The sequence below is a fragment of the Helianthus annuus genome, chromosome 4 (assembly GCF_002127325.2).
Source record: "Helianthus annuus cultivar XRQ/B chromosome 4, HanXRQr2.0-SUNRISE, whole genome shotgun sequence".
Classification (NCBI taxonomy): Eukaryota; Viridiplantae; Streptophyta; class Magnoliopsida; order Asterales; family Asteraceae; genus Helianthus; species Helianthus annuus.
This window is the reverse complement of record NC_035436.2, coordinates 187,131,003-187,150,879: the sequence shown is the minus strand read 5'-3', so window position 1 is coordinate 187,150,879 and position 19,877 is coordinate 187,131,003. Positions and strand designations below refer to the sequence as shown.

The following is a 19,877-nucleotide window of genomic DNA, read 5'->3' as shown; positions in this document are numbered from 1 at the left end:
TCGTTACCATAATATGCCTCGGAGTTGTCCAAGCTTGATAAGTCCGGAGTGGCATGATGAGTGGCTCCAGTGTCAGGCTTCCAAGCACTCCCAGAGGATGAAGCGGCATCCGAAAAGGCTGAAAAATTGGCCTGAGGTGAGGGCCTAGATTGCTGATTTTGCTGAGTTGGACACTGAGACGGCAGATGACCGATCCCGCACCGGTTGCAGTGACCGTAGACGGTGTTCTGAGTTGAAGCCCATGAAAATTGTCAAGTGCCACCATTAGTTGCAAACCGGGGAGTGTAGGAGCCACGGGAGTTGCCTCGAGAATAACCACGATTGTTGCGTCCACCACGGTTGTTGTTGGAGGTGCGAGAGCCAAAATAAGCTTGGGGACGGTTGGAAAAAGATGGATTTAGCTGTTGTCCCAATTGAGCAGCCATCAATTGAAGGCTTTAGAGTAGTTGCTGGAGCTGTTCCACATTCGGTTGTGGTGAAAAAGAGGAGGCAGCAGCCATGTAGGGCTGTGGAGCTGCAAATTGTTGTAACACCACGTAAAAACGTGTCCAATTATACATAGACACGTGTCCTAAACTCCGATTATGAGAAAGATTGAGTTTAAGGGACTAAAGTTGACAACAAGTGAAAATATGAAAACGAAAGGACTAAAAGTGTCAACATGCCAAACTTAAGCCTCTGAATGACCACACGTGAAGAAAATATTCTTAAATGGGTGATTGATTGGGTATCCGAAGCCGTTTGTGAAAATAATCGGAAGATTATAAATTACAAGGGTTAAAAGTGTCAATATGTCAATTCTGACCTCTGAGTGGCCTTTTAACGAAACCGAGGCTTCGTAATATTCAAATATACTCCCGAGAATAAGTGATAAAAATTTCACGTGATTCCGAGATCGTTAAGCATGTTTTCTAAACTTTGGGCTAAAAGCGTCAACTTAATGAAGCTTGTGTTAATGAAGGAATTTAACAAACCCGAGCCTAACGAAGTTTGTTTGTACCTTCTTGGGCTTCAAGAAATTAACTACAAGGGCCTTGATTGCCAAAAATGAAGTTAAAAAAGGGTTTAAACGTTCAGGGACTAAAACTGCCAGCTTTGAAACTTGTTTTACCAGTCAGCAGGGTTCAGGCGACCCGCGTAAGACCACCCTTAGGTCTTACGCGCCCCGCTTCAGACTGCCAGATACAAAAAAATCATGCCAGGTGCGGGTTTGGCCTGTTCCACCGCCTTAACCTAGTTTTTATCGACCTAGGGAGCTGTAAGTCGGTTTATTTCAGTAGCTTGGACACCTGGGTTGATCTCATAGCCTCCTAAAACACCTGGAAGCAATCAAGATCCATAGAAATCCCTATATAAGTGCACCTCCTCTTGTGTTCTTGACTCACACTTGCAACAATCCATTGTGGGACTTAATCTGGAGCTTCCAGCAGTAAGGAGAAGACTCTCAAGGGTAGAAAAGATTGCTAGGACCATTAGTAAGCTTCTAATTACTTCTTTAAGTTGTTTAATTAGCTTAATTACTAAAAAGTCAAACTTAGTGCTTAATTAGTTTGACTTTCGTTTTAATTACATGTGGCTTAACCACTGATTAAATTGAAAGTGGTTATGAAACCACATTAGTATAGGTGATTAACCCCTGAAAGGATGTCTCCTAATTATCTTGTTTGACTGATTAAATGTCGGGTCAAAGTAGTTTGACAAAAAGTCAAACTGGACTGAAATTACATATTTGATTGAAATCAATAAACCAAAGGTTCTAAATTATAATTTAACATTCTAATGACTTGGTAACTATTATATAATCATGTTTTATCAGTCCTAATCCGACAATTAATAGTCTAAGGACAGATTATAACCGAAAGTCACAAAAGCTTGACTTTTGCTTTGACTTTCAGTTCTGACCCGTTCAAGCTTAATTCTTCCATGTTTTAAGCTTCCATTAGGACCACATTACATTGTAGTATAACTCTCTGAAGTTATATTGCATGGTGCCTAATCGTTTGTAATTTATGCTCTTGATCGTAATTAAGCTCATTAATGCCTAAAACGCCCTTTTTACATAAAACCAAGATTTTTAGCAATGTGAATGAACTAAAACCTTTGCTACTAATATTTATAAATTTACTGCTACATCACGTAAATACTTTTAACTTATTTTCCCTATACGGACTTGGGATACGGTATATTAATACCGCTTGGTCGGGTATGGGATTATTTTGTCGGATTGTGATTTAATAAATCCGCATGACCCGTTTTAATCTGTATTATTTGATAACATAAACATTTGGGGGTTAACGACCGTGTCCTGGATATCCTCGGCTCATTTAAATTATTAATGGCCACGACTTATGCACGGGGTGCAGGCATGCACCTGACAGATGCTAATGCTAAATATTAAATTACCCACAAGTTGGGGATAACTCCTCTGTGGGTTCTATAAGTGGTGAGTCAGTTAATCATGTCCGGCTTCCAAACCGGCCCCACTTGTATGACAAATAAGTAAAGTTGTATACAAGATCTTAATAAAGATTGTCCCAAGTTATAAATGATTTGTGCCTTGTGCACGTAAATCAATTTTCCTAAATGTTTTCAAAATGAGTCAGTTAAATTGTATTTATCAGTGTATACTGACGTATTTTCCTAAAGATTGAATTGACAGGTACTTATCGAAATAGGCTGGAGCTATAGGGTGTTGTAGAGGATCTTGCAAATCCCATAGATACCCGGAGTCTGTAGTTTTTATTTCTTTGTACTTTATGATCCGCCTGTGGATCTTATTACATTCCAGTCTGTACTATTCTTGTACTCGAACATCGACAGACAGCATGGTTTGTAATAGTTTAATTACCAGCCTTCCGCTGTGCTATATTATTGTGTGTGTTGACAATGATGATACAACTACGTCACGATACTCCCCGCCGGGCCCACCGGTAACACGTGGAATATTGGGGTGTGACAGGTTGGTATCAGAGCCAACATTGAGTGAATTAAACACTAACCTTTTGTGTTTAATCTCAATGACACAATAAGCACATTCCTTAGACTCTCGAGTCTAGGCAAATGACCTAGGATGCATCTTTACTTTTTCCTTTACTGTTATTATGTTTTGTTTTATTTTGTTTTCTTGTTCCAACAGGAAATTCACCATCATGCCTCCAAGAGTAAGAGGACGAGGCAAGGGTCCCATGCGTGGAGGACCGTCATCAGCTAGACTATCACACAGACGCACTCCATCGGCGTCCTTTTCCACCTCCGACTCTCACGATATGTGGGGTCAACCTTTCGAGCCGGCAAGACACCCAGTCTCGCTTAGCTCTTCTCCATCTTTTCATCCATCCTTTGGGCCGTTTGCTCCAGTCGAACCCGAACACTCTCACCACTCTCATCAGTCTCACCATTCGCACGAGTCTCACCACTTTTTGCAATCCCATTCATTTCACCACTCTGACTCCCTCTACTCCCCGGGACAGTTCAACCCAGCCGAATATGTTAATGATTTTCTTGGCTATAACCCATTGGGCCCTGAGGACCATTTCTCCCAGGAGATGGAAATGGATGATGACCCCGACCCGGAGATGCAAACAGGAACCCCGGGCCACCCTATCAGTATCTCTAGTGGGTCTCCGTTTCAGGGATCCCCTTACCGTGGACCCGATTCGTTCCGGTAGAAAATGGCTACATATGACTGGTTCTTTACCCTGTCTTACCATAACTCTCCGGCCCAACCACCTTTGGAAGATCCTCAACTTCAAGCTGTCTCACCACCACCACTCCCGGTAGAGGAGCCACCGCAGCAGCCACCGCAGCCACCTCCCGAGCCTCCGAGGCGAAGGAGGAACGCCCGCATGTCCGTAATAGGAGGACCCCGTTTCAGTTCTCCTCGTGGGTCGAGTTCCTATCCCCTATCCCAGAGGACCCCCAGATGGGTGGGCCCTCAAACGCGGCACCGGAGGCTAATCCTCCGCAAGCTTCTTATGCACCACCCCTGCCGCCTGTGGGATTTGATAACCCAATCCCGACGTACCCAGGTCCTTCCGGGTACAATCCTTATGAGAACCCAACAGGATACCCCTCGGACTATGTATCTCAGGACCCGTACCTCACGGCTGCGCAATATCATCACCTCTATCCTTCTACTTACCCTTCTATGCATCCAACTGGATATCCGATGCAGGGTTACCAGTACCCTCCATACCAGCCACCTCCTCCCCAGCAGCTTCAGCAACAACAACAAACCCAGGAAATTCTGGAGAGGTTGGATAAGGTCGAGCATAAGACTAAGAAGAACAAGGAGAGGTATACCAGTTTCATGAAAGGCCTCGCCAACCTTATTAAGGGGAAAAAGAAGTAGAGGGATGTTTTGTATTCTTGTTTGTTGTAATCATGTCCCTGCGTGGACATTTGTTAGATTTCTGTATCAAGTCCCTGGGCGGACTTATTTTCCTTTCAGTATGCCCCTGCGCGGGTAGTTTTTCTTTTCCTAAGTCCCGTTTAGGGCAGTTGTATTTGCTTTCATCGTAATTAAGTTTTAACTTTGGTTTTAAATTGTGTATTTTATTACACCATGTTATCTCTTTTCAATTTATAATTGATCTGCCAAAGAAACTCTTAGAGGTATTGACGGGTGGTCCATTGGACAACCCTTTATGATGTTAAAACACAAGTTTATCCCCCATTTATGTGCGTAATTATCTTGAATTAGGTAACTACGGTTGTCTATGTCTCAGGTATGGCTTGGAGGTTTAAAGAGAGAAAAATGCAGCTTTAGAAGTTCTCGAATCGAACGGGTTGGAGGTGTGGAGCAACAGAAGAACAAACCACAAGATTCAGGCTGCCACCGTAAATTACGGTCCCACCGTAATTTACGGTGGACTTGAAAATCATTTGTTTCCCACCGTAACACAGACTATTCACACCGTAACACTTTTATGTTCACCGTAAATTACGGTGATGCCGTAATTTACGGTGGAGTCTGCGAGAAAACTTGTAACTGCCACATTTAAGTTAGTTTGAGGGGGTCTTTTCATTATTCCTCATCATTGGATGGTTTTGGATCATCTTGGGGGCGAATTTTGGCTACTTGCTTGGTTTGTGAACAATTCTTATCATCCGGTTTGTATTTTGAATTCGTATGAACATTAGTTTGATTATGATGATGATTCACCAAGCCATGTCCGGCTAAACTCTTCGGTGATCATCTTAGGTGAATGTTTCTTGAACTTTTGTGTGTTTAATTTCTGAATTTCTAGAATGATAACTTGCGTTGCTTGAATATCATGGTGTATGTTTGATTGCTTGTAGCTTGTTAATCGATATTGCAAATTCTAGTCTTAATCGTACGTTCTTGGTGCCGTTGGCAACCGAGATATCACGGGAAGGGTTAGGGTTGGTTATTGATTAATTGGTCATCGGGAAACAACCTCGCGTTTATATAATCCGAGTACTTTGTCCCCTTTTATCACTTCAATCATTTATACACGAGTTATGTCTATGTAACTCTTTCTAGTTGGAATTACACACAACTGTTTAAAGAAACTGAAACCTAAGGTGATCATTGTTCTCTCCTAATTTGTTTTACAACCAACATTTGATTTGAATTAGTTTTTAATTTAGTTTTCTAAAACAACAATCCAAACTCTTGAATTTTAATTTCTGCAATCTAGTTTAATATTAGTTTAAGTACAAAGCTATACAATCGACACATCTTCCACATACTCCCTGAGTTCGATACCCTCTTACCACTATCTATAGTTGTTTGGGGATTAAATTTGCGTGTACCACGACTGCACGTCAAATTTTGGCGCCGTTGCCGGGGAGTAGTGCGCAACGTGTGTTAGTTTAATAGTTTTGTTTTGTTATTTTCGGGTTTACGCTGGTTGTGTTTAGTGTGCAGGTACTTCAGGTGTATGCATACTAGAGGCTCTCACAGGTCATCACCGCTATCGTTTGATCCGGAAATTGAAAGAACACTAAGGCAAAACAGAGTTTTAGTACGAGAAAACTAAATCATTGGTTCACCCACTTCACCCATCACACCGAGAAACATCATGGCTGATTTTCAAATTCCACCTACAACGGGTCAAACGACCTCATCCTTTATACCTACTTCCACCCAACCATTACCAAACACCACATTACCTAATACCACTGCCGAATTCACACCATCCAATGTCACCCAACCAATCACCACTCAAGCTGAACCCGCCATCACCTACAACCCATCCACCACAATCCCACCATTATCCCACTTCTTTCCCCCAACTACGGGTCAATCATCATCCACTTTCATAATTGCACCCAATTCAACTATTGTGCATACTAGTTCATCTTTTAGACCACAACAACAACAATCGGGCTTTCAGTATTCGACCATCCCATTTGGGCAGACCTCGGGAGTTCAAGGAGATGGTTATGATGAGGGATTTGAAGATTATGAGGGTTATGAAGAGGATGGGTATTTTTATGGAGGTTATGGTGATCAAGGAGATTTTGGGTATATTCAAAGTCAATCCCAAGGGATGGCAAGTGTTGGTGGAATGCCACAACAACAACTTATACCACAACACATTCGGCCAAGACCACAAGGGCCACCAATGCCACAACCTATTCCACTGCAACAAGTTCGGCCACAACATGTGCAACAACAATTTCAAAGACCACCTCAACGTCCATCGATGCGACAACAACGGTTTCAACAACCAATCGCACCACAAGGGCAAGTACCAAGGCCAAATGGTCCTATTATTCCAAGAGGTAGGTATGGTGTACCAAGGAGACACCTTAGAGAAAATGTGAGGGGCATTGAAGCACATTTTCGGCCGGTAATCACGCAAAACCCTTCACCGGTAGTCATTCCTCATAATGACCAAGGGCGAACATTTGAAGTAAGAACCAACTCTTTGCAAAGTCTACCAAAGTACAAGGGGTTGGCAACGGAGGAACCTTACTTTCATTTAGAGGCGTATGATTCGATTTGCAACACTCTTGGGAGTCAAGGGTTTTTGGCTGACGATATTAAATTGGTTTTGTTCCAATTTTCCTTGGAAGATAAGGCGAAGAAGAAGAAATGGAGTTAGATCCGAGTGATAAGCCGGTGTGGAACTCGGGGTCTTTGGATGATCAACCCGAGGTTTGGCAGCCAACACTTTACAATGATTGCATGAATAAGTTGAAGAACAAGGCAGCCGCTTTCATTTGTGAGAAAGAAGTTGATGAGCCTCAATTTGGCCAGTTTGGGGTGTTTGCTAAATTTCGCGCTCTAGGTTGGGAAGGGGCGCTTAAATGCTTCGACAAAGACAAGAGTAACCTGTTCATGACAGAGATACAAGAGTGGATGGCAACCTTGAAATGTCACAACTTTAACAAGCTGTCACAGATGAAGTTGATTGGCAAGGTGCACGGGGTACCGGTGGAGATGTCATTCGACACGTTAAAGAAGCTCGGGAAGTATGACAGTCTCCCAGCTCGTGAGTACATGGTTCCCACTCTCGATGACCTATTGCTTAAACCGGAAAAGCATGTGAGATGGAATGACATGTTGGCAGCATTGTTTTTACCCGGTAGATACAGTGGTATTCTATACCGGAAGAACTTGAAGATAGAAGCTAAATTGCTGCATACCATCTGTCTTCTCAATGTCATTCCAAGAAGGGGGACAAAGAACAGGTGAGGTACCCGGAGATACCCGTTCTTTATTCATTGATGCATGGGTCCCCACGTTTCCCGATACGCTACCTTATCATGCACCACTTATGGATCTGCCGGAATAAGTATGGAAGAGACATCGTCCCGTATTGTCGAATAATTACGGGATTGATGAAACAACAGAAAGCGATAACATCCGAAGATCGGGGAGCCACAAAAAGGCATCAGCCTTTTACATTGGATAAGTTGGGGAATGTTTGGACGTATACTCAGTCGGAACGTTATCATAAGTTGAAGTCGGAAGGTCAAAGGTGGCGGGCATTAAAGTTGGGTGCACGAGAGTTGTTACCGGGAGAGCCGGATGAGCCGGAAAGTGATGAAGAAGTGGTTCCGAGTGGAGACGAGGATTATGCGGATGAGCCGCATGGTGGTGAGAATGTTGGTCAAGGGGGTCATGGTGGAGGTCACGGTGGTATGTTCTATGACTATGCGCAACAATCTTATGAGCCGGGGTGGGCGTATAGTGGTACAATGCAAGAGGTGATTGAAAGTCAACGTCCTCCGGCATCTATTTTTGATACATGGTCGGGGTCGGAAAGGACGTTGTATGATCAAAACACGAGGAATAGCGCAAGTATAGAGCGGTCGTTAAAACATAGCTTCGATCGCCACGAGGCATGGAACCGTACCTTCGCATACTCTAGAGAAGTGGACACTAATAATAGACATCATGATGATCAGGAGAGGAGGATGCATGCGGATTGGCATGCCGGAAGGCCGGTTGTTGAGGATCCACAACATGTGGACTATGCCTCATTACCGCCTTATGATGGTAGCATCTCATATCCGACTCCACCACTCCACCATTCTCAATGGCTTGATCCGAGGCAGCAAGAGGGAGCACAGCAACAAGCAGGGAGTAGCAGCGGCGCATTCGGATTTGGAGAGTGGAATGACATGATGTCATCCATCTTTGGACCTCCAGGACCGCGCTACTACTAATCAGGTGGTAGTCTCTCTTTTGTATAATTTGTACATATTTGTGTTTTTATGTTGATTATGGTTGGGCGGATGGGTGGTGTATGTTTGTTTTGTTTGTTGGGTTGGTGCTTGTTGGTGGTGTCGTGTGTTAAAAAGAAGAAAAGCATAAAAAATATAAAATGAAAAATACAAAAAGAAATTTGGGGTTTGAGTAAACAAGCTTTTGTTGATGTTGATTGAGTTAGTGATCAAAGCCTCCCAAAGCCATACATTGGGGTCAATGTATCCCAAGTGTGGGGATGGGGGAAATTTTTGAAGTTTTTGAAAATTTTTGAGCCAAGCGAAATGATGTGAGAACTTAAACGCTCTAATTTAACCCCAAATAATGCACCGGCAACCCTTGATACCTTTTTCATTCTTGGTGAGAGTTGTAGCCACACTTATACATAAATAATGATTGTCTTTGATGAGAGTGGCTACGGGTGGGGGTGCATTAGAACTTGTGCTTGAATGTGATTTGAGTCCTTAGTTAGACATAAATGTAGAGAGGATAAGGGCATTTAGGTAGCCTCGTCGTTGGTGTGAGCGAGTGTGGGATTTGGGGGGTTGGACCTCATAAGTTATATATATGAGCATGGTAGTGAGAGGGGCGGGGGTTTGGACATCTAGTTGCCCATTTTGTGCCTTTAAAGCTTATCATTTGTTCCCCTTAGCTACTTACTTAAAAATTTACCCAAATTTGACCCGGTCTTATAGTGTTAAGTGATAGTATTAGTAGTTTGTTAGTTTGAAGTAGATATGGTTAATGCTTTATTGTATGGTTGCTTGAAAAAAAAAAGAAAGAAAAAAGCAATGAAAAAAAAAAGAGAAGTTTAATTGTCTTGTATATAGTAGTTAAGTTTGTTTGTTTGTTATGTTTGTAATAAAAAGACCGGGTCGAATTTTCGCTACTTCATATATATTCCATTCCCTACCTATACACCTAGCCGCGTTACAACCTTGAAGTCCCTTTGATTTGCATTCATGTTTGACCCATTTTAGGAGAATGATCGATTTAGGTACAAGCTTATGATTGTGCATCCACCCGTTTGCCTAGTGTGTGTCTAGCTTATCTTTGCTAGTTTTCACTTGTAGCCGAGAGGAGAGAATTTGAGAGGGGTGCATTGCTTGGGTGTTAAAAGGGGGTTGGTAAAGAGATTGCATTTTTTGCTTGGGTTAATTTGATCACCTATTTTGAAGTTGTTTTGATGAGTTGCTTGGGACAAGCAACGGGTAAGTGTGGGGATGTGACGGGTGGTCCATTGGACAACCCTTTATGATGCTAAAACACAAGTTTATCCCCCATTTATGTGCGTAATTATCTTGAATTAGGTAACTACGGTTGTCTATGTCTCAGGTATGGCTTGGAGGTTTAAAGAGAGAAAAATGCAGCTTTAGAAGTTCTCGAATCGAACGGGTTGGAGGTGTGGAGCAACAGAAGAACAAACCACAAGATTCAGGCTGCCACCGTAAATTACGGTCCCACCGTAATTTACGGTGGACCTGAAAATCATTTGTTTCCCACCGTAACACAGACTATTCACACCGTAACACTTTTATGTTCACCGTAAATTACGGTGATGCCGTAATTTACGGTGGAGTCTGCGAGAAAACTTGTAACTGCCACATTTAAGTTAGTTTGAGGGGGTCTTTTCATTATTCCTCATCATTGGACGGTTTTGGATCATCTTGGGGGCGAATTTTGGCTACTTGCTTGGTTTGTGAACAATTCTTATCATCCGGTTTGTATTTTGAATTCGTATGAACATTAGTTTGATTATGATGATGATTCACCAAGCCATGTCTGGCTAAACTCTTCGGTGATCATCTTAGGTGAATGTTTCTTGAACTTTTGTGTGTTTAATTTCTGAATTTCTAGAATGATAACTTGCGTTGCTTGAATATCATGGTGTATGTTTGATTGCTTGTAGCTTGTTAATCGATATTGCAAATTCTAGTCTTAATCGTACGTTCTTGGTGCCGTTGGCAACCGAGATATCACGGGAAGGGTTAGGGTTGGTTATTGATTAATTGGTCATCAGGAAACAACCTCGCGTTTATATAATCCGAGTAATTTGTCCCCTTTTATCACTTCAATCATTTGTACACGAGTTATGTCTATGTAACTCTTTCTAGTTGGAATTACACACAACTGTTTAAAGAAACTGAAACCTAAGGTGATCATTGTTCTCTCCTAATTTGTTTTACAACCAACATTTGATTTGAATTAGTTTTTAATTTAGTTTTCTAAAACAACAATCCAAACTCTTGAATTTTAATTTCTGCAATCTAGTTTAATATTAGTTTAAGTACAAAGCTATACAATCGACACATCTTCCACATACTCCCTGAGTTCGATACCCTCTTACCACTATCTATAGTTGTTTGGGGATTAAATTTGCGTGTACCACGACTGCACGTCAGGTATAACCTAGCCAAAGTATTAATTGGCTATGATGGTACAACCTTTTTAAGATAGCAAATCCCTGTTAACATCTGAAAACATGTTGACATTCCAGCTGTGCGGTACGAGAAACCACACAAGCTTCCAACAAGGATACTTGGATCCTTCCAAATCACATAAAGCCAAAATGATCAATGCGAATCATGGCTAGTAAACATCAATATGATGTATACACCAAGACATCCATTTGAGATGCATGCTTTTAAGCAAAGGTGTAAAAATGACAATGAAAGCAATTTATAAACTTCTCGTCAAAAAGGCGATGAACTTTGTTCAACCCTTAAAAGATCACTGATCTTAGAGATCGTTAGATAGATCTTAACTCGTCCTTATGACAAGCTTCCTAAGCTATTTAAATGTCTTTCGAGACGAATTTCATGATAAATAAAATGTCTTTCACGACATTGGCAGTTGTGAAATTTCTATCCTTTCCCTGCCTAGTAATATAAAGAATAATGCATTCTATTAACTTTTAGTTATGATTTGAAATGGTCTAAATGGTTTAATAATACCATTGGATCATCAATGCGATGAATCCATATGTAATTTAAATTATTATTATTGTCTATATTATAGCATCCAGAAATGGCTGGCTCAGACGAAGTAAACAGTCATCCAGCAGAGGGCAACACCAGAATCAATATTACTGGTGCCGAATTGCAAGCTCTAATCACCGCGGCAGTCTCTCAAGCGGTAGATGCTAAGTTTAAGGAGTCGAGTATTGTTCGGTCTCAAACTCACTCAAAAACTCATCCTCAATCTCACACCCATAAGAAGACTGAGTCCCTACACTCGTCTAACCAGGGTAGTGTACCCAAGAAGCAGGTTGTCCCTGAGCATACCCTTAGGCACGCCAAGGGTTGTACCTACAAATATTTTGTTTCCTGTAAGCCAAGAGACTTTACAGCAGAAAAAGGGGCGATAGATTGTATGAAGTGGTTAGATGAGATGGAAACGGTGATAGATATTAGCGGTTGCGCTAAAGAAGATGTGGTTATGTTTGTCTCCCAATCTTTTAAGGGCGATGCCCTTACATGGTGGAAAGCGCTTGTACAATCCACTGGGAAAGTGCATTTGTATAATCTCTCATGCGAGAAGTTTGTTGATCTGGTTAAGGACACTTATTGTCCTCAGCATGAAGTAGAGCGCATAGAGACCGATTTTCTCACCCTCGTGATGAAGGATCTAGACTGTAGATCCTATGTGACTAGTTTCAATTCCATGTCGCGATTGGTGCCATATTTAGTCACACCTGAGCCCAAGCGCATTGCGCGTTTTATTGGTGGTTTAGCCCCTGAAGTTAAGGGGAATGTTAAGGCTTCAAAGCCCACCACCTATAGATCCGCTGTGGATCTATCACTATCCCTCACTTTGGATATTGTGAGGAGCAGGGCGAAGAAACATTCTGAAGAGGGAAAGAGGAAGAGAGAGGATGATCAGTCCTCCCAGTCAAATAAGAAAGGAAAGGGGAACTCTGGTTCCAAGAAAGGGCAGACTGGTGATAAGCCCAGGTGTAAGACTTGCCACAAAAGGCATTTTGGCAAGTGCAACCAAGATCCACAGGCTAAACCGTGTGGAATCTGCAAGAAGAAGGGGCACAAATCTGTCGAGTGCCGGAACATTAAGGATGCAACCTGTTACGGGTGCAATGAAAAGGGGCACATCAAGACCAATTGCCCCAAGAATGCGAAGAAGCCTGAGGAGGCTAAGAAGAACAATGCCAGGGTATTTCAGATGCAGGCACGAGAAGCAGTGAATGATGATAACGTAATAAAAGGTACCTTCCTCATCAATAATACTTATGCTAGAGTCTTATTTGATTCCGGTGCTGATAAGTCCTTTGTAGATCATAAGTTCTGTAAGTTGTTGAATTTGCCTATTAAGACTCTAGACATAAAGTATGAGGTAGAGCTCGCTGATGGTACCTTAGAATCAGCTTCCACTCTTCTTGATGGGTGTTCCATATCCATTAAGAACCATTCTATCCCGTTGTCCCTTCTGCCAATGAAATTGGCTGGTTTTGATATAGTTTTAGGCATGGATTGGTTGTCGCATAACCAAGCCCAAATTGCCTGCGATAAAAAGTTTATCACTATCAAAACCCCCTCCGGTGAATCAGTCACTATCTAAGGAGATACACAGTACGGGTTGCCCAGCAATGTGTCTATTCTTAAAGTATCCTAGTGTTTGAAGGGAGGATGTGTCATTTACATGGCACAAGTGACTGTTAATGACCCGAAGCCGAAGATTGAAGATATTCCAATCATTTCAGAGTATCCAGATGTCTTTCCTGACGAATTACCTGGATTACCTCCTGAGAGGCAAGTAGAATTCAGGATAGGCATCCTTCCAGGATCTGCACCTATTGCACGAGCTCCGTATCGTCTAGCGCCTACCGAAATGAAGGAGCTCAGAACTCAACTGGATGATTTGTTGGAAAAGGGTTTCATTCAGCCCAGCTCTTCGCCTTGGGGAGCTCCAATTCTGTTTGTGAAAAAGAAGGATGGATCAATGCGTTTATGCATTGATTACCGTGAACTGAATAAGGTAACGATCAAGAATCGTTATCCTTTACCCGGGATCGATGACTTGTTCGATCAACTTCAAGGAGCAAGTTACTTCTCAAAGATAAATTTGAGATCTGGGTATCATCAACTTAAAGTTCGAACTGAAGATGTTCCGAAGATGGCATTCAGAACGAGGTATGGACATTTCGAGTTCTTAGTGATACTTTTTGGGCTTACTAATGCACCTGCAGCATTCATGGATCTCATGAATAGAGTCTACAAGCCGTACTTAGATAAGTTTGTCATTGTCTTTATAGACGACATACTTATTTACTCGCGTAGCCAAGTGGAGCATGAAAAGCACCTTCGGTGTATTTTAGGACTGCTTCGACAGGAGAAGTTGTATGCCAAATTCTCCAAGTGTGAATTTTGGCTTCGTAAGGTCCAGTTTCTTGGACATGTTAGTGAACAAGGTATTCAAGTAGATCCTGCCAAAGTAGAGGCTGTTATGAATTGGGAAGCACCTAAGACACCTACAGAAATTCGCAGCTTTCTGGGTTTAGCAGGATATTATAGAAGGTTCATCGAGAACTTCTCAAGAATAGCTGCACCATTAACCTCCTTAACCCGCAAGAATGTAAAATTTGTCTGGGTCCCAGGCAACAGGAATCTTTCGAGACACTAAAGCAAAGACTGAGCAATGCTCCGGTATTAACTCTACCGGAAGGAGTTGAAGATTTTGTGGTATACTGCGATGCTTCACACACTGGCATGGGGTGTGTACTTATGCAGCGGGGCAATGTAATTGCCTATGCATCACGACAGTTAAAGGTGCACGAAAAGAATTACACCACCCATGATTTGGAATTGGGTGCTGTTGTATTCGCACTAAAATTATGGAGACACTATTTGTATGGAACAAAATGTGTAATCTATTCAGATCACAAAAGTCTCCAACATTTGTTCAACCAGAAAGAGCTCAATATGAGACAACGCCGCTGGATGGAAACTTTAAATGATTATGATTGCGAGATTCGCTACCATCCCGGTAATGCGAATGTGGTTGCAGATGCTCTAAGTCGGAAAGAAAGAGTTAAGCCGATTAGGATCAATGCAAAGAGCATTGAGTTGAAGAATAATTTGAATGAAAGGCTGTTGGCTGCACAAAAAGATGCTGTATTGGAAGATAATCTTCCAAATGAAAATTTAGGTGTAACTGCTGAACAGTTAACACCTGGAAAGGATGGAATTCTTAGAATGAACGGTAGAATTTGGGTTCCTATTCAAGGAGGACTTCGGGATGTAATCCTTCAGGAAGCCCACAATTCCAAGTATTCAGTTCACCCGGGAGGTGACAAAATGTATCAAGATTTAAAGGCCAATTATTGGTGGATAGGTTTGAAGAAATCTATTGCCACCCATGTAGCTAAGTGCCTGACATGTGCTCAAATAAAGGCTGAACATCAAAAGCCATCAGGTCTTCTACAACAGCCGGAACTTCCCACTTGGAAATGGGAAATGGTAACCATGGATTTTATAACCAAGTTACCTAAAACAAGGCACGGAAATGACACTATATGGGTTATAGTGGATAGACTGACGAAGTCAGCTCATTTCTTACCCATCAAGGAGACTCATAGCTCCGATAAGTTAGCCCAGTTATATGTTGATAAGATTGTATCTCTTCATGGAGTACCGGTGGCTATTATCTCGGATAGAGATACTAGATACACCTCGCATTTTTGGAAAAGTTTCCAACAATCTTTGGGCACTCGTTTGAATTTTAGTGCTGCTTACCATCCTCAGACTGATGGCCAGAGTGAGCGTACTATTCAAACTCTAGAAGACATGCTTCGTGCATGTGTTATTGATTTGGGTGGTAGTTGGGATGACCACCTGCCATTGATTGAGTTCTCCTATAACAATAGTTATCATACCAGCATTCAGGCTACGCCTTTTGAGGCATTATACGGTAGGAAATGCAGAACGCCTGTCTGTTGGGCAGAAGTAGGAGAAGCTCAGATATCAGGACCTGATATAGTCCTGGAAACGACGGACAAGATTGTCCAAATTCGTGATCGCCTAAAAGCTGCCAGAGATAGGCAGAAAAGCTATGCGGACAAGAGGCGAAAACCTCTAAAGTTTGAAGTAGGCGATAAAGTGTTATTAAAAGTGTCACCCTGGAAAGGCGTGATGCGTTTTGGTAAAAAGGGGAAGCTGAGCCCTAGATATATAGGACCATTCGAGATCATCGAATGTGTCGGCAGTTTAGCTTATAAGTTAAACCTGCCAGAGGAGCTGAGTGGAATTCATGATGTGTTCCACGTTTGTAATCTCAAGAAATGTTTAGCCGATGAATCTCTAGCTATGTCTCATAAACACGTACAAGTTGATAAAAGTTTGAGATTCATTGAGAAGCCTATAGCAATTGAGGATCGGCAAGTTAAGAAGCTCCGAAGAAAGTATGTACCTATAGAAAGGTTAAATGGGACGCTCGTAGAGGTCCCGAATATACGTGGGAGTTGAGTCCACTATGAAGCAGAAGTACCCTCACTTGTTCCAGTAAATCTCGGGGTCGAGATTTCTTTTAAGGCGGTGAGGATGTAACACCACGTAAAAACGTGTCCAATTATACATAGACACGTGTCCTAAACTCCGATTATGTGAAAGATTGAGTTTAAGGGACTAAAGTTGACAACAAGTGAAAATATGCAAACGAAAGGACTAAAAGTGTCAACATGCCAAACTTGAGCCTCTGAATGACCACACGTGTAGAAAATATTCTTAAATGGGTGATTGATTGGGTATGCGAAGCCGTTTGTGAAAATAATCGGAAGATTATAAATTACAAGGGTTAAAAGTGTCAATATGTCAATTCTGACCTCTGAGTGGCCTTTTAACGAAACCGAGGCTTCGTAATATTCAAATATACTCCCGAGAATAAGTGATAAAAATTTCACGTGATTCCGAGATCGTTAAGCATGTTTTCTAAACTTTGGGCTAAAAGCGTCAACTTAATGAAACTTGTGTTAATGAAGGAATTTAACGAACCTGAGCCTAACGAAGTTTGTTTGTACCTCCTTGGGCTTCAAGAAATTAACTACAAGGGCCTTGATTGCCAAAAATGAAGTTAAAAAGGGGTTTAAACGTTCAGGGACTAAAACTGCCAGCTTTGAAACTTGTTTTACCAGTCACCAGGGTTCAGGCGACCCGCGTAAGACCACCCTTAGGTCTTATGCGCCCCGCTTCAGACTGCCAGATACAAAAAAAAATCATGCCAGGTGCGGGTTTGGCCTGTTCCACCGCCTTAACCTAGTTTTTATCGACCTAGGGAGCTGTAAGTCGGTTTATTTCAGTAGCTTGGACACCTGGGTTGATCTCATAGCCTCCTAAAACACCTGGAAGCAATCAAGATCCATAGAAATCCCTATATAAGTGCACCTCCTCTTGTGTTCTTGACTCACACTTGCAACAATCCATTGTGGGACTTAATCTGGAGCTTCCAGCAGTAAGGAGAAGACTCTCAAGGGTAGAAAAGATTGCTAGGACCATTAGTAAGCTTCTAATTACTTCTTTAAGTTGTTTAATTAGCTTAATTACTTAAAAGTTAAACTTAGTGCTTAATTAGTTTGACTTTTGTTTTAATTACATGTGGCTTAACCACTGATAAAATTGAAAGTGGTTATGAAACCACATTAGTATAGGTGATTAACCCCTGAAAGGGTGTCTCCTAATTATCTCGTTTGACTGATTAAATGTCGGGTCAAAGTAGTTTGACAAAAAGTCAAACTGGACTGAAATTACATATTTGATTGAAATCAATAAACCAAAGGTTCTAAATTATAATTTAACATTCTAATGACTTGGTAACTATTATATAATCATGTTTTATCAGTCCTAATCCGACAATTAATAGTCTAAGGACAGATTATAACCGAAAGTCACAAAAGCTTGACTTTTGCTTTGACTTTCAGTTCTGACCCGTTCAAGCTTAATTCTTCCATGTTTTAAGCTTCCATTAGGACCACATTACATTGTAGTATAACTCTCTGAAGTTATATTGCATGGTGCCTAATTGTTTGTAATTTATGCTCTTGATCGTAATTATGCTCATTAATGCCTAAAACGCCCTTTTTACATAAAACCAAGATTTTTAGCAATGTGAATGAACTAAAACCTTTGCTACTAATATTTAGATATGTCACGAAAATTTGACATCAGTTTGAGGTCTAGATTGGGAGTTATGCTTAATAGCGTAATTAAGGGACTTTTTAGTAATTAGAAGGCGTAATTAGCATAAGGCCTATCTAAACCCGATTTTTGACACCAAACTTTTTAACCTACTGATGTTAAATAATATTTTGGGTTTTTTTTTTGAAGATTTTTAATTATTTTTAGGCTGAGCATAACATAGGATTATAGCCAAAGTTCGGTAATTACCGGTTTTACCCTTTTCATGCATAAATTGAGTTTTACTTAACATTTTGATGTCAAACTTTTTGCTACTGATTCCAAATGATAAATATAATATTTTGAACCTTATAAACTGACCAAAATATCAGATTTCTTATTTTTACCATATTAGCCCTTTAAATCGCATTTTAGGCGTTTTTAGCACCTAGTATGGGTCAAAACTATACTTATCCTTTAAAACTCATAACCTACTGATGTTTTAAGTCAATTTACATAATATTACAGTAAACTAAAGTTTTAAAACTCAGAAGTCTATTTTAACCCTTTTTAAGCCTATGTAAAATTACCAAAACGCCCTTACGGTGCATAGTTAGTAATAAAGGGTATATTTTTCATATATTAAGTATCCTACTGATGTAACACATTAAAGTACATGTTTTTATTAATCTAATCAGACCTGGAACTCAGTTTTATAAATAAACTCTTTTATGAGCATCAAAATTACCGAAATGCCCTTATGGGATTTATTTGGTTTAAATTGCTTTTTGGGCATAAAAGTTAATATGCTACTGATATATTAACATATTTTGAGCATAATAATGATTAAGACCTGTTTATAGCTTGTTCAGTTACCCGTTACGCATTTACGCGTTCGGAACGACTTACGTGACTAGTTTACGTAAAATAGCCGAAACGGGCTTAATTTTGTCATTTAAAACTCATTTTCCAGAATGTGTTTAGTTTACCCATATTATACAAGTATCCAAGCTTGTCGGGTCTAAATCACATTCTATCCCGGTCTCCGCTTAATTTACCGTTTAGATCCGTAAGGTTCCTTCTAGCTAGCCGGTCTAAGTCTTTGACTTAAATAACGACCCGTTAGCATCCTAATAGATAAACTAAACCTTCTATATAGATTTATAGCTGTCGCAACCCCCGATCCCTGCTCCCGGGAACGGGCGGCCGCAGACCAGTTTCGGTGGTATCGCATTATTATCCAATTTGGCAGCGGAAATTTTCATTAGGACCGTAGTTAGGAAATATTAAATCAGAGTAAACCACCACATTTTATAATATTAAACACATGGGTAAAACCCAAGTTTTCAGTATACACACTTTTATAGGAATAAATCCTATATTATTTAACAAAACATTTATTTTATTATTAGGTAACTTTATTACCACTTTTCCCAGCCTTCAGTGCTGTCCAGCTGGCTTCTATTTGGCTTTCATATTTGGTTACCTGAAACGCGTTTTAAAAACATTTTGTCAGTGGAAAATACTGGTGAGTGAATCCCAGTTTAATCAAGTTTAACTAAAATCATTTCACAGTGAACAGTATTGAGGGCAATCCCGCAATTACATTTGTTTCCAAGTTATATCAATTATCACCCGTCGGTACTGTCAGACCTGACTTGTGGAAATGTTACTCCTTAACCAGGTGGTAACAAATTTTGTATATAATTAATTAAGTGAGGTTTTGTAAAAACAATTTAAAAAAAGGAGATTACTCACATTGCTGTTTTAGGGTTTTCAGTAATGATTTCCTGGGAATAATCTATAATTTACACAAATGCACGTGTGTTAGTATAATAACCCATTTTAACATTAGTAATACCCTCCCCGAGATGGCATTCCAACGACTACGTCGGGCAGAACCACGACAGCCGTTACGGAACCCTAGATCAATCGGGCAGCGTATCTAATACGTCTCCAGGGGTTATAATACTTACATCGTAGCAGAACCTCGCTATTTAGGGGGTATAATGCCCGGGTATAATAACGCTACTTCAGAAATTTAGATTTGAAAGAAAGAAATGAACGACGGA

General features: G+C 40.8%; 1 protein-coding gene across 1 annotated transcript; it reads left to right on the top strand.

The window, feature by feature from the left end:
• Positions 1–391: 391 nt before the first annotated feature.
• On the top strand, positions 392–4,351 carry LOC110934042 (leucine-rich repeat extensin-like protein 5). Its single transcript, XM_022177237.1, has 3 exons — positions 392–516; positions 3,137–3,664; positions 3,739–4,351. Exons 1-3 carry the CDS (start codon positions 392–394, stop codon positions 4,349–4,351), a joined length of 1,266 nt encoding a protein of 421 aa, XP_022032929.1.
• The last annotated feature ends 15,526 nt before the right edge of the window (positions 4,352–19,877 follow it).

What these genes read in the sequence shown, in the direction of transcription:
- LOC110934042 (XM_022177237.1), top strand. Translation starts at nt 392, where the DNA reads ATGGATTTAGCTGTTGTCCCAATTGAGCAGCCATCAATTGAAGGCTTT. An exon ending in CCATGTAGGGCTGTGGAGCT is followed by an intron (nt 517 to 3,136) that starts GCAAATTGTTGT and finishes TTGTTCCAACAG; the next exon opens with GAAATTCACCATCATGCCTC. An exon ending in CGTGGACCCGATTCGTTCCG is followed by an intron (nt 3,665 to 3,738) that starts GTAGAAAATGGC and finishes CACCTTTGGAAG; the next exon opens with ATCCTCAACTTCAAGCTGTC.